At 34.5% G+C, this 25,021-nt stretch overlaps 1 protein-coding gene across 2 annotated transcripts in view; it reads left to right on the forward strand.

Annotated features, from left to right (window-relative positions):
* Positions 1-25,021, forward strand: part of LOC149558984 (translocase of chloroplast 34-like) — a 50,520-nt gene that overhangs the window by 21,731 nt on the left and 3,768 nt on the right. For both annotated transcript variants that reach the window (XM_089832931.1, XM_089832930.1), the window contains exon 6: positions 1,000-1,188. In XM_089832931.1, coding sequence (XP_089689057.1) covers positions 1,000-1,188 — 189 coding nt within the window. The remainder of the gene's footprint in view (positions 1-999; positions 1,189-25,021) is intronic.

Raw genomic sequence — 25,021 nt, forward strand, 5'->3', positions numbered from 1 at the left:
TGAAGTTAATTGTGCTGGGTTCATTTATATCTCCTCCACCAATACCAAGCTCATTTCGAGATGTTCATTAAGTGAAATGCGAGATGGAGATGCATTGTGCCTGACTGAGATCACATTCTGCTGATATCCAGCTACAGTCGGTGACTGCAGGACTTTGAGATAAAGTATTTTGATTACTGTAAATATTTTCATAGGTTTTTGATATCATCAATACCAACATTCCAATTTTGGACCATTTGCATAGCATTTTGAAGTTTAGAATGTGAGGGCCACCATCTTTCAGGTATGCAGAATCACATTTTGATAATTCTGAAAGTCCATTATTATGCATTTTTTAGTGTATTTGAAGTTAAATTCTTGTGGAGTGCAAAAAGAAACTATTTATTAGTTTAGAAAGATTTTTTATACAATGACTTTCTTTTTGGTTAGTTTTTAGATTTACTCATTTTTTTTTCATCTTTTGCTTCTGGATTTGATTGTGTTCGTTTTTTGATGCTAAAAAAACGAACTCAATCAAATCCAGAAGCAAAAGATAAAAAAGTCTAATGGATTGTGGAAATCTAATCAGATTGATTGATACCCTTCATGGGAGGGAACTATGCTACAAGATGCTAAAAAAACGAACACAATCAAATCCAGAAGCAAAAGATAAAAAAGTCTAATGGATTGTGGAAATCTAATCAGATTCATTTTTTTTTTTGTTTAGAGAGAGTTAACTGCTACATCAATCTTAAGATCTATCGTAAAATTTTCTTTTGGATACTCGGGTCTTAAAAAGTACATCTTTCATTATGATTTTAAACCTTTGACATTGAGATAAATTTTTTTAATCTATTATTATGCTTAGAAACCCCAGAAATACAAATAACTCTAGTTTTGAGGAAGATTAAAAATATTTTGTTTCATATACGGTTTATAACATTAGACGTTTTGTCTAATTACAAATTTGTCTCTTTTCTGTTCTGCACTGAGTTTTTCTCATTCTTTTGAGTGATGCAGTTAAAGCTAATGGAGATGAAGCCTTTGTTATCTAAGATACCTTTGATATCGGAATCCTGCAGAAAGGGTGCAACGTTTGTATCAAAGATACCTTTGATATCGGAATCCTGCAGAAAGGGTGCAACGTTTGTATCAAATCTACCTGTGATATCAAATGTTCAGAGAAATACTGTAACATTGTCTGGGAAGGTAAGCAGGAGATTTCTTATCTAATATATAACATCACATTTACTAAACTAATTCATTGTGGGCATATATTTGGAGGTCTTATCTCCATCTTCAATGATTTATTGCAGTAGTGCATACACCACTGTTTAGCCTTGCAGCAGTGAGAATGCAGTTTTGATTTCTTAATGCAGAGCACAAATGCCTAGATTCTGATTATGAGTTTCATAGTCATTTGAAAAAAATATCATAGGAAATTAGAGATTTAATTGGATACATTGCAGTATTAGATTCTTCAAGACACAGATTGACTCACTACATGAGTCAGATAAGTTGTCTCTCATGTTATGTACTACAGCCATAATTGTTTCACGGCCATGGCACAATTGTGACAGCAGGAGGTCCCGACCTGTGCACATCAGAGAGAACAGTATGGAGAGGAAGTAGTTATGTAGGAGAATGATTCTCGGCTTTGTATTGCATCATCGTTCAGATTAGTAGCTAGTTGCCTTTTTGAGACTTGAGTGATTTGTTTATGTAACTTAGTCTCACTTCGATTAGGAGTTATTAGTTTTTTGATTTTGTTGATTGCTTAGTCAGACTAGCTAATTATTCTGTCAAATTGAATTTCACTTTAGTGGGTTATTAGCTTGACACCTTACCTAGTTTCTTTTATATAAATTCATTATGCACTCGTTTACTAAAGCATGCATGTTGAATGTTCTAATTTTAGTAATGATGTATATTGAATTTTTTTCCTAAATTTTTAATGGGAGTTATTAGTTGCAACAAACCGTATTTAATTGACTGAGCATAACAAAAAGTCAGCCAAGCTGAAGTGAATCGCCTTAGATTTGGTTAAAGCCTACATGATCCCTTGAAGTGCAAACTGTTACTAAAATGTGAATATTTCTTGCAAGATGTTGCTAAAAGAAGGGCTTAGCAGTACACACATAGGTCATTGTACATTGGATCAACTTGTTCCTATCCAGATCAATGTTGCAGATGATGAGTTGGTACCTATAGGAAAAATGGGTTCTCGCTATCTTGGAACTTGTTTGTTTGAGATGTTTGTGATTTTTGAGAAGCTTTGGGATGATTTTATTGAAGAGATTAGACTAGAGATTGTGTCAGCCAGAGTGGAAGAGAGTCAAATCTATATCTCACTGGAAGTTGAGGAAATTTGATAAAAAAGAACCTAGTGTTAAGAATGTTAGCAGTTAAGTGTATTGAAACATCTGTGATCAGAAGTTAGTAATTGATATATATATACACACACACACACACACACACACACAATTCTGTCACATTAATACTGCAGTATATTTCCATTTTTAATATAATGTTAATCTTACAGTTTCAGATATTGAAGATATCGGTTGTCTCATATAAGTGATTCACCGTCAATAATTATAGAGTGATATTATATCACTTACAATTGTCATCGAATATAATACCTATCCTCCGATGACTGTTATCTTGGTTACACTGATTAATCAATCGGGAGACATCCCTTGGCATTGGGTATGTATTATGTTTAGTTTTTGGGTCTCATTAATATCGTTATGAACATGCACTATTATGTATACATGTTGGGGCATAACCACGTAGGGTCATACCCCTACTTGGTTGTATTTCAATATGTATATATATTAGTCTCATTTGTATCTGCAGATCATATCAATAAAAGTGGCATACAGATCTCAGATCAGAGCAAAAAATACTACTGCATTAAGAATATATATAATTAAGAAGTCAAGCACTCTATAGGGAATACAGAAGCCTGCTAAATCATTAAATCAGACTAAAATATAATTGCTACGTCTCCACCAACTAAGATCCATTAAGATTTACACCTAGGAGGGTCAAAGTGGAAGAAGTATTCCAATTATTCTTAACAAGAGAACAAAGTCTTGAACCATATCAAGGTTTTCAAAGGTATTTCAAATGACCACAAGATTGACAACTATGTTTGGACAGAGCTTTCATCTAAGTTTGAGATACCTTTCTCTTTGGTATCGGGCCTTCTTATTTCATAAAGTATTCTTGGTGTAAAGTGGCTTGTGGATGGTGGAGTATTGAGACTTATGGTTGCTTTCAACAGAACTCAATAACAGAAAGATGTATGATTAAAGTATTGTAATGATGCTCCATATGCGATTACATGTATGTGATTTCTTTAGTTTTGCATTCCTCAAGGTGATGTGCTTAAGCGTCAGGATGTCTTACATGTTCTTGAGTCAACGGAGAGTTTGGTTTCAATGTCAACCTTGATAGACTGTTTGTGTGGACGAGTTTGATGATCAACAATTAATTATCAAAGATTGCAGGTAGGATCTTGGTTGACTTTTGACCAAAGTTATGTGAGTGAATGGCCATTATATCGATTGCTTGCCGAGCTTTACAAATGGATGCCTTGTTCATGATAGTGACCAACCATGCAAGCTTTGGCACAAGAAACTTGGTCACTTGCACAATGGAGGGTTGCCTTTCTTAAGGGACACGATTCAGGAATCACCAGACAAGTAGTGAGCATGTGGATCAAGAGGGGTTCTTTATGTGATGCTTTAAGATGTGTGGATCCATATCAGCAACTTCATTGGCTGATTACATTTACCATGTTTTATTTATTGATGATTCCTTCATTCCTTCATGAAAACCTAGATTCATTTCATGAAGCCCAGTGGTAGGTTTTTGCCAAATTTCTAAGTTTCAGAGCTCATGCATAGTATTAGAGAGGTTGGAAGATTGAACTCTTGATATCTAACAATGAAGGTAAGAATGGCTCTAAAGACTTTGACACCCTTTGTAAGGATGTAGGAATTAGAAGTAACAAGCTTTGTTTTACAATCCTCAGTAAAATATGGCTGCCGAGAGGATAAAGAGAACAAACGCCACAATCCAATGACTGAATTTTACTCATGTTTCTTTGTTTAGAAGCTTGTAGTTGCGCTGTTTACATTTTGAACATGTGCCCCCATAGGATGTTGGAGGACAATACTCCAGAAGAAGCTTTCACACAAAAGAAACTTGATGATTCTCTTTTTCAAGTGTTGGGGGGTCATGCATATTTTAATGGGAAATAGCAAAAGAGGATGAAGCTTGAACTTGCCAACTTATTGGGTTTAACCTTTTTTTTTTTTTAAAGAGGGGTAAACGCTTTGACCTGGAGCTATGAACCAGTGAGGCCACAAACGGGGGACCTCATCCCCATTAGATTTGAACCTTAATGGCTAGGATAACAACTCAACAACTTAACCATCACCACATGCCATATTGGCAAATTGGGTTTAACCTTAGTAAAGACTTCTTCAGGAGTTTTATCTCTAAGGTAGGAGTGAGGACTTCTGTTTTGAATATAGCCAACAATACAAGAGGCTTCTGCCCAAAGATGATATACTAGATTTTGATCAAATATCTTAGCTCTTGCAGCTTTTAGAATTGTTCTATTCTTCCTTTTCGCTACCCCGTTTTGTTGCAGGTTATAAGGACAGTATACTCCCTCTTAATTCCTGTTTCTTTACATAACATTTTAAACAAATTTGAGGTGTATTTCCGTCCATTATCAGTCCTAAGAGTTTTAATTTTATGTCCTGACAAGTTTTCAATTAAGGTTTTAAATTCTTTAAATCTCTTCAAGATTTCTTTTGATTCTTTGCATTTTAAGAAGTAAATCCAAGTTTTCCTAGAGAAGTCATCTATAAAAAGTATTTAGTACCATAATCCTCCAAGAGAAAGAACAAACATAGGTCCACATAAATTTGAGTGGATTAATTCCAAAACATTGTTAAGTTTTCTAGTGCTATCATGAAATGGACTTTTGGTATTCTTGCCCAAAGCGCATCTTTTGCGTATGCTTGAGTGATCTTTATTTAGTTTAGGTAAACCAATTACCATCTTCTCCATAGTTGATAAGGTTTTGAAATTTAGAAGTCCTAACCTTTTGTGCCATATTTCGTTTATATTAGCAGCTTCATGAATTAAGCTTGAATAAGTCGACTAGGTTCTGAATTTAATTCATATAAATACCCTTTTCTTCAACCAATCAATTTTGCTTTCTTGAATGAGGAGTTCTTAGCTCAGGTTATGACTTTACCGTCCATGAATGTAACATTATGTCCATCGTCTTCAAGTGTTGTAATCGAGTTTAGATTCCTTTTTATTCCTAGTACATAGAGTACTCCTTTGAGAAGAAGAGAACTACGTGACTTTAGTTTCAAGGTGCGATTTCCAATTCCTTTGACGGAATGTGTTGAATTATCACCGATGGTGACTTTGCCATTAACCTTTTTTGATATAGAGTCTAGTGTTTCTTTGTATCCTGTAATATTAACAATCTCCCTTAAGTCTATTGGAGTCAGGAAGGTTGTCTCTGGCAATTACTCATTGTGCAAATGTTTCCCATGAATCTGGTAATCCATCTATAGCCATCAGTGTCAGTTCCGTGTCATTAATTATGGTTCCCATACTTGCAAGTTCGTCTCTTAGACTGACAACTCTTAGAAGTAAGAATTCATTGATTCTCCCTTCTTTATTTGTATATGACTAATTTGCCTTTTTAGTGGGAGAACTCTAGTTGCATTGTTAACCTTGTATGCATTTAATAATGCTTTCATCATATCAAATGCTGTTTGATGTTTCGTTAGCATGGGTACTATTTCATTTTTCACTCCATCTAATATAATTTGTATGGCTTTCTTGTTCCCTTTACTTAAGATGATTTTATGAGGTTCAGCAGCAGGTTGTATGGATGCTGAATCAACAAATTTGTTTTATATCATTTTCTTCAAGAATCATCATGATTCTGAATTTCCAAGCCTCAAAATGTTCTTTCCCATCAAACCTGTCCTCGGGTTTGATTGTGTATGCCGTTGAAGATAGAAGAGCAATGCTAGATATATATCAAGTCTGATTATTTAATTTGCAGAGCCTAGGTTTGACTACCAGAGTTCTGATACCATGTAAAGTTTTTGCAAATTCTAAACTTGAATCAGACTTGGATTGTACCTTTATTATGCTTGCTGTAGATAATCTTCAATGTTCACTCTTGTTGCAAATCAATACTTATAATTTTGGAGATATTTTCTGTATCTGCAAATTGTCTAGAGGGCAGAGTTGATCAAGGAGCAGACTTCTAGTTGTTTTTGTGCCCTTAACCTTCAACCACACCCTCCATAAGTATACAACCAAGGGGCATGTCCTTACAAAGGACATGTCCCTTCCAAAGTCAAAATAAAATCTTCTCCTAAAGATCGATGACTTTCCAAGAAGAATAGTTTAGTTCCCAAACTAATCAAGGAGATCAGCGAGTTATAAAATAGTTACTTAAGGATTGGTGCCGATCCCTATTAGGAGGATAAGACCATATAAATAGAGACTTTGGTAAGGATTAAGCAAGAATAGATCAGTATGTTATAAAGTTATGGAATTAACAACTTTTTCTTATGGGGGGGAATGATGTAGTCAGCATAAAATGCCAATGTTGTGTTTGATGATATCGGTTATCTGTCATTGTATACATTATCATCAAGTTATTAATTTGCATTTGTACTTATGTAATCAATGTATATTTCTCTATTTGGTTAAATTAGCTTCTATTTGATAATGCCATAGTGTCTTTAAGCTTTATTCAATAATGGGTGCATGAAATAAGTTTTTTATTTTGTTAAAAATCTCTAAATTTCAAGGGTTTTTTCATTTTGCCAAGTCATTGTTGAGTCACGAGTCTAGTTATTCTTGTTGAGTCTAAGCCAAGTCCTAGTCTTGGAACTTTACTTTGAGCACAGACATTTCCATTCAATGATAATTGTAAAGAAATCATGATGCAAAGTTCAATTCATTTCACCACCAGAAATAGCTAGGGGAAGAGACCTAGTAGCTGCCTAGGCTAACTTTGCACACCTAGAACTCCTAATCCGTATGTTGAAATTTGTCAATTTTTTGATGAGCCTCCATAGGTGACTGAAGAGCTTAAAGCTAAGGTTTAGACATTTTTGCATTTATGGAGCTCTCTGTAGAAGTTGTAGAGTGCGAAGTGGTTGAAAAGTGCCATTTCAAAATGTTCACCCAGAACTCTTTATGTTCACCACCCAAAGCCACTCACCAATAAAAGTAGTAATTTTTGCACAAATGGACCAATCAGCAACCAAGAAAGCTAAAAGTGATCAACTATTAGTACATGTGTGATCAACTATTAGTACACGTGTTACCATTTTTTGGGGCTTTTAAAAAGTGGTACTTAGGGGGAATCCATAATGATACCATATTGGTCATTGGACCCCCCAGTGGCTACTGGGTCTCTTTCCTGACATCTCAAAAATTCAGCTAACATTGCTCCCAAAAAGTTGGAATCCCCTCTATCTTAGCTTCTCTAAGAACTATAAATACAATGAGCAAAAACCATTTAAGTGACATGTATCAAGCAAGGAATTTTTAAAAAGAAACAATTTTACCTACCCAAAAATTTACAGGATCTTGTGCATACTAAAGAAAATTAAATGGTCATAAAGTGCGGGAGCTCGTTCAATTTTCAATTGTGTTTCCATGAAGAGCTAGTGAATCTCGATGCGTTCTCTTCTTCTTCCTCCAAGAAAAAAATTACTTTGTGATACTCTGCTTGCCACAATGTAATTTTGAGCTGATATTAGTTTGGTCTGATACGGGCTAGTATAAATCGGGTTGAACCATAGGCGCAGGCGCCTCGTGATGGAGCTATAAGTTTTAGCCCTCCATTTGTGCATTTTCTCATTTTTTGACTTGAGCTAATGTTATAAGTTATGTCTTCACAGATTTGTTTTCTTCAGTCTACTATGAAGGTGGAATTAACGATCACTCCAGATTTTCAGTGGGATGAGAAAATTCATGGATATGTTGAGCTTTTCTAGATTATAATGGAAGACATATCCGAATGTATTCTAAGGATCAATGTCTACGTTCTTTTGCTTGCTACAGAATTAATGCAAATGGAATGTAAATAACCAGATTGGTAAACAATCAACAAAGAAGCCTAGAATTAACATATTCATCATGTTTCATGCTATATTGTATCAAACTGTGAAGACATCGATCTCTAATTGCTTGGAAACTTATTTGAGTCTGGAGATAGTGCAGCGGCAAGGCATGTTTAATAAAGAAAATATACTATGCAAGGAACGGTGAATAATATCATAGAAAGGAACGAGTAGTTTGAAGGAGAAGAGATTAAAATAGAGTGGCAATATGAAAGAAAGCACTTCACAGATTTTGTCAAGAATAAATTGATTCTCCCTACACATCAATACAAGGCTGATGTCTGGAGTAATATTTGAGATAATAGCAGCGATAAGGTTTTCACAAATGATTCATTCTTCAGCAATGATGACCTGGAGATGTCTAGCGATGAGTAATTTTGGAGACCCGATAAAATAAATAAAGGAATAACGAACTATGATCCTAGTTAGAAATTGTGCGGAAAAACCAAAATCCTTCATCACAGGACCACTGTTTACGGTGGACGAAGAGCATCAATGGAGTGATTTCTAATAAAAATGGAATAGTAATAACAATTAGAGAAATCAAATATTGATAATAAAAGTTCCACAAGTCATTTTTTTACCAAGGATGCGATTGAGAATATGTCCAAGCACGGGTGACAAAAATAAATTATTTAGTTTGAAGAGGTGCCATTTAACTAAAAGAAATTATTTAAGTGGTGTGATTAAGGAGACGTGATTTACTTTTGAAGAGATGACATTTAATCTAGAGATCGCACTTCTTTAGTTTTCAAGATATAAATAGACCATCATTTACAAAAGACGCAAAAAAAAAGAAATTCTGATATTCGCATCCATATTCTCAAGAGAAAGTATTTTATATTTATTATTGTATGGAGGAATAAGGAGCAATGTTATGACTTTGTAATATAAATTCTATTTTATTTTTATAATAAAATAGAATGTCTTTTGTTTATTTTTAAATGGCTTAGAGATTTAAATTACAGATGAATCGTCCTTTGTAATTATTTTAGAATTCTGTATACAATTTAAATATCGGATAAGTGGACATGGTCATTTAGCATTTTAAATTCGATCATCACAGATATTGTGAAATATTAAATTGTTTCCGTATGTGTCCAGTTTGTCTCCCTACTAATTTAAGATTATGTAATATTTGGTTTGTTGCATCTTGATTATTAAATTGTTGGCAGTATAAGTGCATAAGAACTTTATAAAGTTGTACGTGAAAATTTGTTGAAGTTGACTCGATTGCCTAGATGAGCAGAGGCACTAGTCTTTCTATTATTGAAGTCAGAAAATCTATAACTTACTTCCTACAAGTATCAAATCACTTATTTACAAATATTTTAGAAACCATTCAATTCAAACACTCAACATTCAGTTTCAGTTTCATTGAGTTCAAGGACCTTGCCAACCGGAGAACTTCAAAGCATAAATTTGCTTTAGAAAAGCTTTGAACCAAGTGATCAGGTTCAAGGAGTAGGTCTACCTACCTAGGTGTAGCGGAGCCTGAAGTGCAGGGGAATCAAGGTGATTCTCGTTCGTTGGCCAGAACTGATTGAGAAGTCCTATCGGAGAAGTGGCAGGCTCTTGGATTTCCAATCTGCGGTTTTTGGAACCAACAACTCATTCCATTCTGTAGTAGTTGGAAGCACTATTTTGGGGAGAGTTGGTTGATCATTTTTGCATAGAAGAATTAACTCAAAAATACCACCATCCTCCTTGATAAACAATCTCTAAAACCCATTTAATTCTTACTATGGATGATGATAATTCTCATTTGGAAAAATGTGTCACCACCTTAGTAAATCTGTTCCTTACACTCTAGCCTTCAAGAAATTGTACATAAATACAAGGGGATTTGCATGGGAAGCTGAGTTTTGCAACGTGGTAAAAAATGGAATTATTGCCCTTCAACATATCAAAGGATTAGGTGATCTTTGAACTTTGAAAGCCCTTCAACTATGAAAGGATCAGGTGATCTTTGAACTTTGAAAGCCCTTCAACTATCAAAGGATCAGGTGATCTTTGAACTTTGAAAGTGTTACACCTTTGGTGACTGGGATAAGGCTTGATGTTACATCCCAAATTTTTGCCCTAAATTTTTATTTTGATCATAGCCGTTGGATTAACGAACTATTATTGTAAGAAATGATAATATTGAGCAAGGAACGAGAAACAATCCAAGTAAGTTAAGTGTGAAACAATGTTACCATAAGATAAGCAAAATCCAAGAGCATACACCAAGATGGTTCAACAATGGAGACAAGGATTTATAAGGGGAAAGCAAAGAAAACCCCTTGTGAGTATTATGAATTAAGGCAAATGCCTAGAGAAGAGAGAGAGAGAGTGTTGGAGCAAAATAGCTCAATACAATAACATCAAAGTGATAAGAGTGAAGAAGAAAGAAGGAGGAGCATCTCTTATATAGAGATGAGAAAGGAGTTGCATTTGTAACTCCCATTTCTATGAATGCCACATTCATAATAGGTGTGTGCAAAGTGTCACAATCCTCTTAAGGAGGATAAACTAAATAAAGAAATAAACAAGAGTTGTCCTTACATGTGGAATAAAGGACAAACAATGACATGTCCTCCACATGTGTACAAGAGGACAAACTACATTTAGGGACCCTTGGAATATCCCAATTAATACATCCAAGGAAAGATTAACCTTTCTAACACCCCCCCCTTAATCTTTACTTGGGGAGTTTACATCAACGGGTTGTAAACCCAAATTTTTACAATGGAACTGAAATCTCTCTTTAGAAAGTGGTTTGGTTAAAATATCAGCCACTTGATCTTCTCCTTTACAATAAAGAAGAATAATTTGCTTGTCTTCAACTTGTTCTCGAATGAAGTGATGTTGAAGTGAAATATGTTTGGTTCGTGCATGATAAACTGGATTCTTTGCCAAGGTAATAGCACTTTGATTGTCACAATGTATAGGTGTAGGTGATTGTTGAGGTAGACCCAAATCATCAAGAAGTCTTCTAATCCACAAAGCTTCCTTAGCTACATTGGTACAACCTTTGTATTCAGCTTCAGTTGAGCAAAGGGAAATAGAGTGTTCTTTTTTGCTTTTTCAAGAAATTGCACCTGAGCCAACAAAGAAACAATAACCACAAGTGGATTTCCCATCATTGGGATCTCCACCTAGATCGGAATCAGTATAGCCATGTAAAATAAATTCAGAATTTGTATCATAAAATAATCCCATATTAATAGTTCCTTTAATGTACCTTAAGATGCGTTTAGCAACTTTAAAATGAGTTTGTTGAGGTTTAGACATAAATCGAGAAACTAAACCAACACTATAAGCAATATCAGGTCTAGTAAGAGTTAAATAATTTAAACTTGCTACCAACTGTCTATACAAAGTTTCATCAACAAAAGGAGTATTCATATCATTCATTAATTTGGTGCCTAATTCACATGGAATTGAAACATGGTTAGAATCATTCATCTTAAATTTTTCTAAAAGATCATAAACATACTTGCTTTGAGAAAGAAAGATACCCTTAGGAGTTTGGCAAATTTGCATACCTAAGAAGTAATGTAAGATACCTAAATCAGTCATTTGAAATTTTTGTTTTAGTTGAAACTTGATATCAGAAATCAAAGCGTGTGAACTAGAAGTGAGTATTAGATCATCTACATAAACAATAACAATAATAATGTCATCGTTAGTATGTTTAATATACAAATTAGGATCATTCTGACTTCTAGCAAAACCTTGAGAAATAAAGAAAGAATTAATTTTAGAATACCATTCTCTAGGTGATTGTTTAAGACCATAAATAGATTTGTTCAATTTGCAAACCAGATTTTCACTCCCTTTCTTAACAAATCCGGGAGGTTGATCCATATAGATTTCTTCATGTAAATCACCATTTAAGAAGGCACTTTTAACATCCATTTGATGAATGGGCCAATTCATTTTAGATGCTAAAGCAAGAACTAATTTGATAGTAGGCATTTTAGCAACAGGAGCAAAAGTTTCATTATAGTCTAATCCTTCAATTTGTGAAAAACCTCTAGCAACTAGTCTAGCCTTAAATTTACTAATTTCATTATTAGTATTCAATTTTGTTTTGTATAACCATTTACATGAAACTATATTCTTGCCATGAGGTAATTTGACTAAGTCCCAAGTTTGATTAGCTATTAAAGAATCATATTCCTCTTGCATGGCTTTCTGCCAATGAGGTTGAGAGTTAGCTTGATCAAAAGACTTAGGATCGTTAGAATTCATAATAGTAGTCATCAAAGCATAGTTACAATAATTAATCCTTCTATGTTTAATTCCACCAAATCTAGAAATGTAATCATCACCTTCATTGATTAAGTTTTGAGCCCATTTAGGTTTACGTTTAGTTGTAATGGAATTATCACTAGAGGAAGAATCATTAGCAATAAAAGCATCATTAGTATCTACTTGAATATCATGAGTTGTAGGAGCAGAAATAATAGGTGGTACTTGAGTTGAAGGGTTAAGAGGAAGAGTAGGGTGAAGAGAAGGAGGTTGGTCCTCCACCAGCACAATTTTAGTGCCACTGAATTCTGCATCATGTGTAGTAGAGCAATCATGGACTCCATTTTCTGCAATACAAACATCTCTAGCAACTTGAACTTTGTTAGTAGTGGAATCATAAACACGATAACCTTTAGTGTTTTCATCATAACCAACAAACATATAAGGAGATGACTTAGCATCTAATTTATGCCTGTTCTGTTTAGGAGTATGAACATAAGCAATAGAGCCAAAAATCCGTAAATGATGTAAATTAGGTTTCCTACTAGACCAAGCCTCTTCTGGAGTGATAACCTTGAGAGCTTTGTTAGGAGTCCGATTAAGAATATAAGTTGCACAAAACATGGCTTCAGCCCAAAATTTATAATGCAGATTCTTAGCATGCAACATGCTTCTAGCCATTTCAACAATGGTTCGATGCTTTCTTTCCGCCACACCATTTTGTTGTGGTGTATAAGGAATAGTAAGCTCGTGTTTAATTCGACATGATTTCAAATAAGAATGAAAAGCATTATTCACATATTCCTTTCCATTATCAGTTCTAAGAATTTTAAGTTTAAAACCAGATTGCCTTTCAACATATAACTGAAATTCAATAAATATATCAAGAACTTGATCCTTGCTATGCAAAAAATAGATCCAAGTTCGTCTAGAAAAATCATCAACAAAGGTAAGTGCATACCAAGAACCTTGGATGGAGTTATTCTCCATGGGGCCCAATAGGTCACTATGGACAAGATGCAACTTATGAGTTGCCCGCCATGATTTTCCACTTGGAAAGGGGCTCCCTATGCATCTTACCACTCATACAACCTGTACAGGCAATCTTGGAAGGAATAATGTGAGGCAAGCCATCAACCATATTATGCTTTTGCATGAAAGTAATATAATCGGAATTTAAATGGCCAAGTCTTTCATGCCATATATTGAAATCAATAGAAGTATGTATGAATATCGTGAACTAGCAAATTCATGGAATTTAAACAAATTGTCATTATCCATTTTAGCATGAGCAATCTCTTTTTGAGTTCGAGGATCTATGACATAACATGTATCTTTGTAGAATTCAACTTTATAGTCCTGACATAATTGTGAAACAGAAAGCAGATTAGTTTTCAAGTCAGGTACATATAATACATCATGCAATGTACCAGTAGGAATAGTAACATCACCTAATCCTTCAACTTTACAAGTCTGATTGTTAGCTAACTGAATAGGAATGTTAGCAATATCAGGTTGTAAAGAATCAAAAATTTCTTTATGAGAAATTACATGTTGTGATGCACCACTGTCAACAATCCATTCTAAAGGTCTACAAAGATTAAAGCTGCAAGTAAAAGCATGATGAGAATTAAAACCAGTAGAGTTACCTTTTTTATGATTTGAGTTTTGATTATTGTTACTATTATTCATAGGTTTTTGATCATTTTGCTTTTTAAAACAGTTATTGACAATATGACCATCTTTGCCACAATAAGAACAATGAGGTTTGGAATTGGAATGATTCCTTTGATTATTAGTATTACGATTGTTATTATTGTTATATTTCGCATGAAATTTATTGTTGGAATTATTTGAATTAGTATTATATTGTTTGTTGTTATTATTATTGTTATTGGAACGAAAATTATTATTTGAATTTCTAGACACAAATGCATGTTCAGTTGATTTAAGGGTACCAAACTGAATTAGCTTAGCTTCTTCCTGTCTTAATAAAGTTTGAAAAATAACATAAGTTAACTGAGAAGTTAAAGTAGGAATAGCAAGATGTGCATGAATATTAGTTATAAACTGTTGAAACTCTCTAGGAAGACACTTTTTAAGAATAAGATGAATTAAACGAATGTCCTCTAATTGAACACCTAAGGCAATAATTTGGCTTTTAAGAGAATCAAATTTTAAGAGAAATTCATCCATACTTTTAAAATCTGCATACCTGAGATCTTCAAGTTGATCCTGCAACTGTATTTTGCGGTATTCATCTCCACTGTCATACTTGGTTTGCAAGATGGACCATGCATCATGAGCTTTAGAACAGTGAGCAATTAACACATATAAATCTGGAATAATGGAAATACCAATTAACCCTAAAGCTTCTTCATTTTTAGATTTTCAAGTATCTTTCTCGTCTTGAGTAGCCGCTGAACCAGGTTCAAGAGAAGGATCAGTGGCTATTTCGAAGAGGTGTTTAAAACGAAAAATAAATGAGATATGAGTTTTCCAAGAATGATAATTAGAATAATTAAGTTTTATTTCTGGAATTAAGGTTGACATGATTAGAAAAAAAAATTCCTTAATTTGAAAATCAAATTAATTGAAAAAAAATCTTGTCTTTTATATATAAAATTAATAATATATTTAAAAAAAAAAAAATTAGAGTAAAAAAAATTTTATAAAATGAAAAAGTTTGTTTTGTTTTTTAAAAAAAAAATGAATGAACAACTCTTTTTTTAAATAAACTTGTTAAATAATCTTTTTAAATACCATGTATTTTAAATAATCTTTTTAAAGTTCCTTTAAAGAAACTTCTAAAAAAAAATGAAACAAGAGTTTAAAAGAAGACGTCGGTGGAAGGGCGGGCAGACAGACAGCGCGAAAATTTTTGAAACAGACGTGCTGTCTAAGAGGATAAGGATAAGGGGGGAGCGGAGCGGATGGCGTGGCTGCGCAGGCGGGTGACGCGTGGCCTGAACGCAGGCCGCGCCGAAGGGATTAGGTCGGGCCGTGCAGGCTGCTAACGACCCGAGGTTCGAAGTGACGGGTGGTAGGGTTAGTTTGAATGGGTTTTCAGATGTTTGAAGCGGCGGGAGCGGTGGGTCTGCGCGGTGGTAGTGAATAGCTCGAAATCAGTTGCAAGTTTTTCAAAAAAGCGGACTTGAGTTTCTCGTGCGCGGCAGTGGGTGCAGGGGCTGGGCGCGGGTGGTGCTGATGGCGCGCGGGTCGAGAAGGCACGCGGGTGGCGCGTCCGCCCAAAAAAAAATTGAATTAAAAGACTCGCGCTACGCGCGATTAAGACATTTAAATGATTATAGAGTTAAATGATTTTAAGTTTTTATATATGGATAAAAAATATTTAAAAAAAAAAAAATTGAACATACCAATATAGATTGTAGTATGAAAAAAAAGCAATATAGTAAAATTTTTTTTTTTTTTTTTTAAAAGAGTAAGAAAATTATATACTTATTGAAAACTTAACCCATGTAATACTTCTTGTTTTGGCGGCATGCCTTCCAAAACAAGAAAAAAAATTTGAAATTTTATAAGAAAACCCTTTGGCGGCAAGCCTTCCAAAGAGGGTTAGTAAAAAAAATTAATATGAAACCTGCATACACAAGATATGTTAAAATGAGCTAAAACCACAACACAAACTTCTTCTCTCAATAACGTTTCCAAATAAGGTGTGCTCCAATGAATGGCAACCTTCAACACAAAACTTAAAACAAGGATTAAATAGCCAAGCTCTGATACCATGTAAGAAATGATAATATTGAGCAAGGAACGAGAAACAATCCAAGTAAGTTAAGTGTGAAACTTGTTACCATAAGATAAGCAAAATCCAAGAGCATACACCAAGATGGTTCAACAATGGAGACAAGGATTTATAAGGGGAAAGCAAAGAAAACCCCTTGTGAGTATTATGAATGAAGGCAAATGCCTAGAGAAGAGAGAGAGAGTGTTGGAGCAAAATAGCTCAATACAATAACATCAAAGTGATAAGAGTGAAGAAGAAAGAAGGAGGAGCATCTCTTATATAGAGATGAGAAAGGAGTTGCATTTGTAACTCCCATTTCTATGAATGCCACATTCATAATAGGTGTGTGCAAAGTGTCACAATCCTCTTAAGGAGGATAAACTAAATAAAGAAATAAACAAGAGTTGTCCTTACATGTGGAATAAAGGACAAACAATGACATGTTCTTCACATGTGTACAAGAGGACAAACTACATTTAGGGACCTTTGGAATATCCCAATTAATACATCCAAGGAAAGATTAACCTTTCTAACAATTATCATGTGAAGAGAGTTAGTTAATTATAACCGTTGTATCAATTTATTTCTTCTTGATCATGTGAAGTGAGTTAGTTAATTATAACCGTTGTATCAATTTATTTCTTCTTGATCATGTGAAGTGAGTTAGTTAATTACAGCCATTGTATCAATTTATTTCTTTCTGATCATGTGAAATGAGTTAGTTAATTATAACCGTTGTATCAATTTATTTCTTCCAAATCATGTGAAATGAGTTATTAAATTATATATGTTGTATCAACTGATAATGAGATATTTTCATGACCATGTGAAATGAGTTAGTTATTTAGATGATGAAATCTCTAATGGTCACTAGATGATCGGCAATGGTTTTGAATTAACAATTAACATATCTTGAATTAATGTCTTGGCAAGAATGTTGTTGAGTGATTGTAGGAAGAAGAGTAAAGAGAGGGGAAGCATTGCTAAATGGGGTCATCAGAAGGGGATGGTCAAATGGTCCAGTCATCAGATTCAACAGGTTTGACCTAAAACTACCCTGGCAAGGTTATTAGGATTTGACAACATGATACATGGTGAAACCGCATGAGCTATAAAAGGAACATTATAATAAATAATATAAATTAAACATAATTCATACCTTTAAAGAATTATCAATAAATTTATTATTTAATCATTTATACACTCAAATACGAACATTTGTATATAAAAATAAGGTGAAACCAATACAATATGAATTATAATCTAATGATGCCACCTTATCAATACATACACATGAACGTAGATAAGGATGATAATAATAATAAAATAATAATAATAACTATTTTAACTTCTTATTTTCTTTCTTTTCCTTCTCTCCTTCTCTTTAATCATTTTGAATAGCATTCGAATGGATTCTTGTAACTGAAGGAAACTGTAGAGTCAAGCTTTTCTTGTTTTTATAGTCTCATAATCGTACCATGACACACTCTCTTCATTCTTCCTCTTTGCTAATGGTGGCTCTCTAAGTTACTGAGATTAATTCCAACTAAAATTACTGCTCTTCCATTCTTCTCCTTCACATTCCTTGTTCGCGGAAATCAGAACAAGTAGTGGAGTCCATTCTTCCGACCTCAGAGCATTCCAAAATAACATAAGTGTAAAGTAAGAATACTGCCAAACCACGCTTTTCCTTTCGTATTCCTTCATAATGCTGAGTCTGTTGGGTTTCATGTAGAACACAAAAATCAAATTCTTTTACCGCCAAAACTTGTCTGTATTCTTTCCATATTATCGCACTAGTCTTGTATCCTTTGTGTCCTTGTTGCATAGAATCCATAATGCTGATGTCCATTTATTTCAGGCCGAATTCAAGGGGATATCATATAGATTTTTAGAATATGGAATCTGTCAATTTATATCATTGATGTTACTTAATCATGATAGTGTAACAGTCGTGTAAACAATTATCTTAGCTCAGAATTTCATACACCCATTTATATCACACAGAGTTGAAAATGATATCATGTGTATATCACACAGAGTTGAAAATGATATCATGTAATCCGAACACCAAGGAATTCACTGGCAATGTTGCCATTATATGGTGAAGAGGTGTAAAGAAAAAGCAATGGATATAAACTCGCGAGCACCTAGGAATCACCTACATGGTAGCTTGATATGGTGAGGAGGTGTAGAGAGTCTGCACAAAAAAGAATGGAATTAGATCAATAAATAATATGCTAAAAACTATAATAGCTCATGCATGTTCCAGTTATGTAATATGTTGTCAAGTCGAGTGGTGGAGATCGGGTTTGCAGACCCAACTTGAAATCCTTGGCCAGGGTAGAAATTAGGCAGATGTGTCGAACATGTGATCTTTGTTGTTTGTCTAGACGCTTCAGTTATTTTGGAGAATAACTATTGGGACACTCAACCCACCTGATTACTCAGATAGCCAAGCTTATAAACATTCCAAGCCTGACCCCAAGGTAGGGAGGGCCATTCTATTAATTTAGGATGAGTGGGATAAGTAATGGTCCGTAGTTGGGAGGTTAAGCCTATGTCAATGCTTCTCCTCTTACCAATGCCGAGGCTTGGACAACAAAATGAATGGACTCTTTCAGATTTGTTGTATGTTTCTTTTACCTTAATCGTTAGATGAATAAATAGATATTTTAATTTCTAGAGGGAAAAAACATTTACTTTATGTTGAATAAGCATTTTAGTGGATATAATTAGCCGTTACTTTATTTTTAGTTGAATATGTTAGAAGTAGATAAACTGTAGCAATGCATAAGTACTTCTTTTTGTTCTCGCGAAATCAGTTGAATATGAAATATAGTTAGAGTTTCTTTCAGTTATAATCAGTTAGTATAAATCATTGTCATGTGAAATGGAATCAGTGATATGTAAAATTAGATATATCTGAGATTAAAATATGATATGAAAATTTGTATGTTACATATGGTTATTAGAGCGCTGGGTTCGACACTAAACCTAGGGCACCCTACCTTCTTGAAACCTGATAGAAATTTGAATTGACTACAGGATGTTAGTACGTAAAACACCCTGCAAGAAAACTTGGCATCCCATCTTTCTCTGTCTCATTAGAAACATGACTAAATATGTCTACACTTGTTATGTACTCTGAGATAATGAAACTCTGAATCAGGGAATTCAGCAGATGAAGAAGAGAAGAGTCAGGTGGACTCCTGCTAACAAAGCAACATATAGAAATAAGCTGATACAAAGCTAGAATGTTGAGCAGAGAAACCCTCTTTTATAGTTTCATAGATCTTGGATGGTATGAGATATGTACCAGTTTGAACCAAAATGTAATGTTGCAAAGCAAGATTAAATGCTATGTGAATGTAGACTTCTTTAATAGAGGAAATTTTTGTAAATAAGATTGCTTAGTGGAGCAATGAAATTAAAATTAAGTTATTTGAAAACATGTGTTGTAAGACTTTTTCTCTATTAGATTCCTTCTTTTCGCATAATTAACACAATTGCAAATTAGCAGGTGGGAATCTTTAACATAAAAATGAACAGCAATGAGAACATGGTAAATCAAGAAATAATCCGCGAGAACCCTCAATCATCTAATGAATTGCTACTCCAAATCTTGCAAGAAACTCAATTAAAGTTAGAAACCATGGAAAAAATGATGAGTGAAATGATAGCCTAAATAGGGTAGAATCGTGAGGAAGTGCAAACCACACCCACTTTTAGAGTAGAGACAAAAGTTTCAGAACGTGACAAAACCCCCTCCCCCAAGCAATTAGAAAAACAAAAGAAGAAAGAGATAGTGGCTGATTTATCAGCAGACATAAAGAAAATAAAACCACCTAAGTTTTCCGGTTTCGAGTGCGGGGAGGAAGCAGAAACATGGTTAATTGAGATGGAACAATATCTTTCAGATTAGGAATTTCTTTGAGACCTCAAAGGCAGTTTGGAGAATATATCATTTCACCGCAGAAGCTGCAACTTGGTGGGGAAATACCAAGGTTGAGTTAAACATTAGAACCATTGAAATCACCTAGGAAAAATTTGTGAACATATTCCAGAAATGTTGGCTGCCTCAAACCTTTTATGATCAGAAGCTTCTAGATTTCTAGAACTTAAAGCAAGGAGACATGTCAGTACATAAGTACTGGGAGAGGTTCACACGATGGCTTAAATACGTACCCCCTTATCAGCAAGACACTAACCTGAAGGTGGGAAAATTTATCATGGGGTTGAACAATAGGATAGGATGAGCTATTGATGTTCTTGCTCCTTGAACCATAGAAGAGGCCGTAGAGAAGGCTGTTAAGCAAGAACACAAGATAAAAAAGGATGACTCCATTTGAGACAACAAAAGGAAAACTACCTGGAATTTGGATGGTGTTGACTTTGGACCCTAGAAAAGGCTGTTTAAGGATTATAAGAATAATAAACCTAAATGAAAAAGTGGTGGAGCAAGGGATGTCAAAATCAATTTTTATACGAATAAGAACAATAGGAATAATGAGAAGAAGGGACCATCAAGAGGATGTTTTAACTTTGGAGGGGATCATTTTATGAAACAGTGCCCCATTAAACCCAACATCAGTCAGCCACAGTGACTGCCTTTGTCGCAGCAACAACAAGCCTTTTAGCAAAGGATTCATGAAACCCTGGATAATAGGCAAGCAGAGTAGCAAATAGGCCCCATTGAAACTCTGGGTAAGATTTACGGGAACCCTGTGTCCATATTAATTGATACTGGAGCATTTGAATGTTTTATATCACCTAGGCTATTAGGTAGATTCTCGAAAAGATCTAGTTTTATGGCAAAACCATGGACAGTCGAGTATGCTAACTAGTCAAGGGCTAAGGTGGAGCAATGCTTGTTTGAAGCTCAGGTTGACTTTTCAAATTTCTCAACGGAATTGAACTTATATATAGCATTGCTGGGGTCATACGACATTATCATAAGAATTAATTGGCTGAGTGAACATAAGGCCAAAGTAGATTGTCTTGCAAAAACTGTAAATTGTGTTCATGATCAAGGTAGACCCACAAGCATTTCAGGGATTAAACACAAAATTAGATCAAAATAGATTTCTGCAATGCAACTTATAAGATATGGGAGGAAAGGCTATGAGATTTTTGCAGTTAAGATTGAGGATACAAGGGAATCTAAAACAACCACATATGGGGATGACTACATTTATGAAGATGGGGAAATCAGGCAAAAGTTAAAAGAATCCTTTGAAGAAAAATACTCCTATTTGAAAAATTACCAAGATGTGTTTCCTGAGGAACTTCCTTGATTACCCCCTTCTCGAGCATTTGATTTTACCATAGACTTGATACCAGGAGCACAACCCATATCCCAAGCTCCATATAGAATGACAACTGCAGAGTTAATGGAGTTACAGATCCAATTGCAGGATATGCTAGATAAGAAGATCATTCGGCCTAGTGTCTTACCATGGGGAGCCCCAGTGCTTTTTGTAAGGAAGAAGGATGGAACCATGAGATTGTGTATAGATTATAGAATGCTCAATAAAGTCACCATCAAAAATCGGTACCCATTGCCGAGGATAGATGATCTTTTTGACCAAATGAAGGGTGCGACTGTATTTTCAAAAATTGAATAAAGGTCAGGATATCATCAACTATGAATTAAAGATGAGGATATACTTAAAACTACATTTAGAACCAAGTATGGACATTATGAGTTTACAATACTTCGTTTGGGTTAACCAATGCCCCAACAACTTTCATGAATTTAATGAACAATATATTTCAAGATTGTCTGGACAAGTTTGTATTAGTGTTTATAGATGACATTTTAATATACTCTAAGAATGAAGAAGAACATTAGAGGCACTTAAAAATAGTTCTGCAAAGACTAAGAGAACACAAGCTATATGGGAAACTAAGTGTACTTTTTACCAAAAGAAAATTTAGTATCTAGGGCACATTATATCAGGTTAGGGTATAGCAGTGGATCCATCTAAGATTAAAGCGACTAAGGAATGGCCCATACCTAGAAATGTATCCGAAGTTAGGAGCTTTATGGGATTAGCTGGGTTCTATAGAAAGTTTGTCAGTAATTTTTCAAGGATAGCCTATCCAATCACTTCACTTCAGAGAAAGGGAAAGAAATTCATTTGGACAGAAGTGTCAGTCAGCCTTAGAGTTTCTGAAAAAAAAATTGACTACTGCGCCTATTCTGAGGGTACATGATCCACAAAAACAGTTAGTAGTTATAACATATGCATCCAGAGAAGGATTAGGGGGTGTGTTAATGCAGGATGAACAAGTCATTGCTTATGAGTCTAGAAAGTTGAAAAATTATGAACAAAATTATGCCCTAAGCCGGAGAAGACACATCTCGGTGATGACTACTATAACCTTCAAGTTGAGGGACCAAATCTTATGACATTAGAAGCATGATGAGTTTTATATGGAAATCAGCTTGGCTCTTATTAGAGATCTGCAAGATCCTCAGTATTCAAAGTTTAGCCTATAGGATGGATTATTAAGATACCACCACAGAATCTATGTACCCAACGACCCTGAACTCCGAAGACAAATTTTAGAAGAATTTCACTCAGCTCCATATTCAGGACATCTGGGAATAACAAAAATGTTATCTGATATAAAACCTTTATATTTTTGGAAGGGGATGAAAAGGGAGATAATCGAGTTTGTAGCAGGGTGTTTGGAATGCGAGAGAGTAAAGGCAGAACATCGGTACCTAGCAGGTCTGTTACACCCAAATGAAGTACCCGAGTGGAAATGGTAGGTAATATCTATGACCCAAAATCGACACAACACCATTTTGGTCGTGGTTGACAAATTGACTAAGGTTGCTCATTTCATACTAGGGAATTTATCTGATGGAGCACCCGAAATTGCCCATAAGTTCATAAAAGAGATCTTCAGGTTGCACGAAATTCCGGAGAAAATTATTTTAGATAGGGATGCTAGGATAACTTCCAGATTCTGGCAAACATTATTTACAGCATTGGGTACCAAATTGAATATTAGTTCAGCCTATCATCTTGAGACTGATGGTCAAACAAAATGAGTAAATCAAGTATTAGAAGATCTCCTAAGATTATACTGTATGGACCGACAGTACCAATGGGAAACATACTTACCCTTGGTAGAATTTGCATATAATAACTCTTATCAGTCCGCCATAAGAATGGCTCCCTTTGAGGCTTTGTATGGTCGTAAGTGCAGAATTCCAGTGAGTTGGAATCGATTGGAAGATAGAATCATTATCAGGCCTGAAATGCTTTATGAAATGGAGGAACAGGTTCTCTAGATACGTCAGAGGTTAAAGGTAGCAAACAATAGGCAAAAGAGTTATGTTGATGCCAAAAGAACACCCAAAGAATTCTTAGTAGGGGACAAGGTGTTACTAAGGGTTAAACTTCAGAAAAGCACCATCAAGTTTGGCTAGAATGCTAAGTTAGCCCTGAGATACATAAGACTCTTTAAAGTTCTAGAAGTTGTAAACCTAGTGGCTTACGGGATTGCTTTACCACCAGCCCATGCCAGGATGCATGATGTCTTCCATGTGTCATATCTTAAAAAATATATTACCCACCATGAGCTATGATTGATTGGAAATTATTGCAAGTGCAAGAGCTAGAAGTAAGACCGCTCAGAATACTCAAAGTATGTAAGCTACGCTTACGAAATCAAGAAGTAACACAATGCAAGGTCCAGTGGGACCAGTATGCTAAAGATAATGCCACCTGGGAGGATTATCATGATATTTCTCAAAGATATCCCTACCTTTTCTTTGAGATTGAAAACTGAATATTTCTTTTCTTTTCATATAACTGAATAAGTAATAAAATTTGCTATTATTTTCATCGAGGATGATGAAAAATCTAAGGGGGTGCGTATGTTACATCCCAAATTTTTGCCCTAAATTTTTATTTTGATCATAGCCGTTGGATTAACGAACTATTATCATGTGAAGAGAGTAAATTATAGCCGTTGTATCAATTTATTTCTTCCTGATCATGTGAAGTGAGTTAGTTAATTATAGCGGTTTTATCAATTTATTTCTTCCTGATCATGTGAAGTGAGTTAGTTAATTATAGCCGTTGTATCAATTTATTTCTTCCTGATCATGTGAAATGAGTTAGTTAATTATAACCATTGTATCAATTTATTTCTTCCAAATCATGTGAAATGAGTTAGTGAATTATATATGTTGTATCAACTGATAATGAGATATTTTCATGACCATGTAAAATGAGTTAGTTATTTAGATGTCGATGAAATCTCTATCGGTCACTAGATGATCAACAATGGTTTTGAATTAACAATTAACATATCTTGAATTAATGTTTTGGCAAGAATGTTGTTGAGTGATTGCAGGAAGAAGACTAAAGAGAGGGGAATTATTGCTAAATGGGGTCATCGGAAGGGGATGGTCGAATGGTCTAGTCGTCAGATTCGACAGGTTTGACTTAAAACTACCCTGGCAAGGTTATTAGAATTTGACAACATGATACATGGTGGAACCACATGGGCTATAAAAGGAACATTATAATAAATAATATAAATTAAACATAATTCATATCTTTAAAGAATTATCAATAAATTTATTATTTAATCATTATTATACACTCTCAAATACGAACATATGTATATAAAAATTATATAAAAATAAGGTGACACCAATACATTATAAATTATAATCTAATGATGCCACCTTATCAATATATACACATGAACGTAGATAAGGATGCGTAATAATAACAAAATAATAATAATAACTCTTTAAATTCTTATTTTCTTTCTTTTCTTTCTCTCCTTCTCTTTAATCGTTTTGAATAGCATTCAAATAGATTCT

Source organism: Cupressus sempervirens, chromosome 5 (assembly GCF_028749045.1).
Source record: "Cupressus sempervirens isolate cs-2001-9-10 chromosome 5, ASM2874904v1, whole genome shotgun sequence".
NCBI lineage: Eukaryota > Viridiplantae > Streptophyta > Pinopsida > Cupressales > Cupressaceae > Cupressus > Cupressus sempervirens.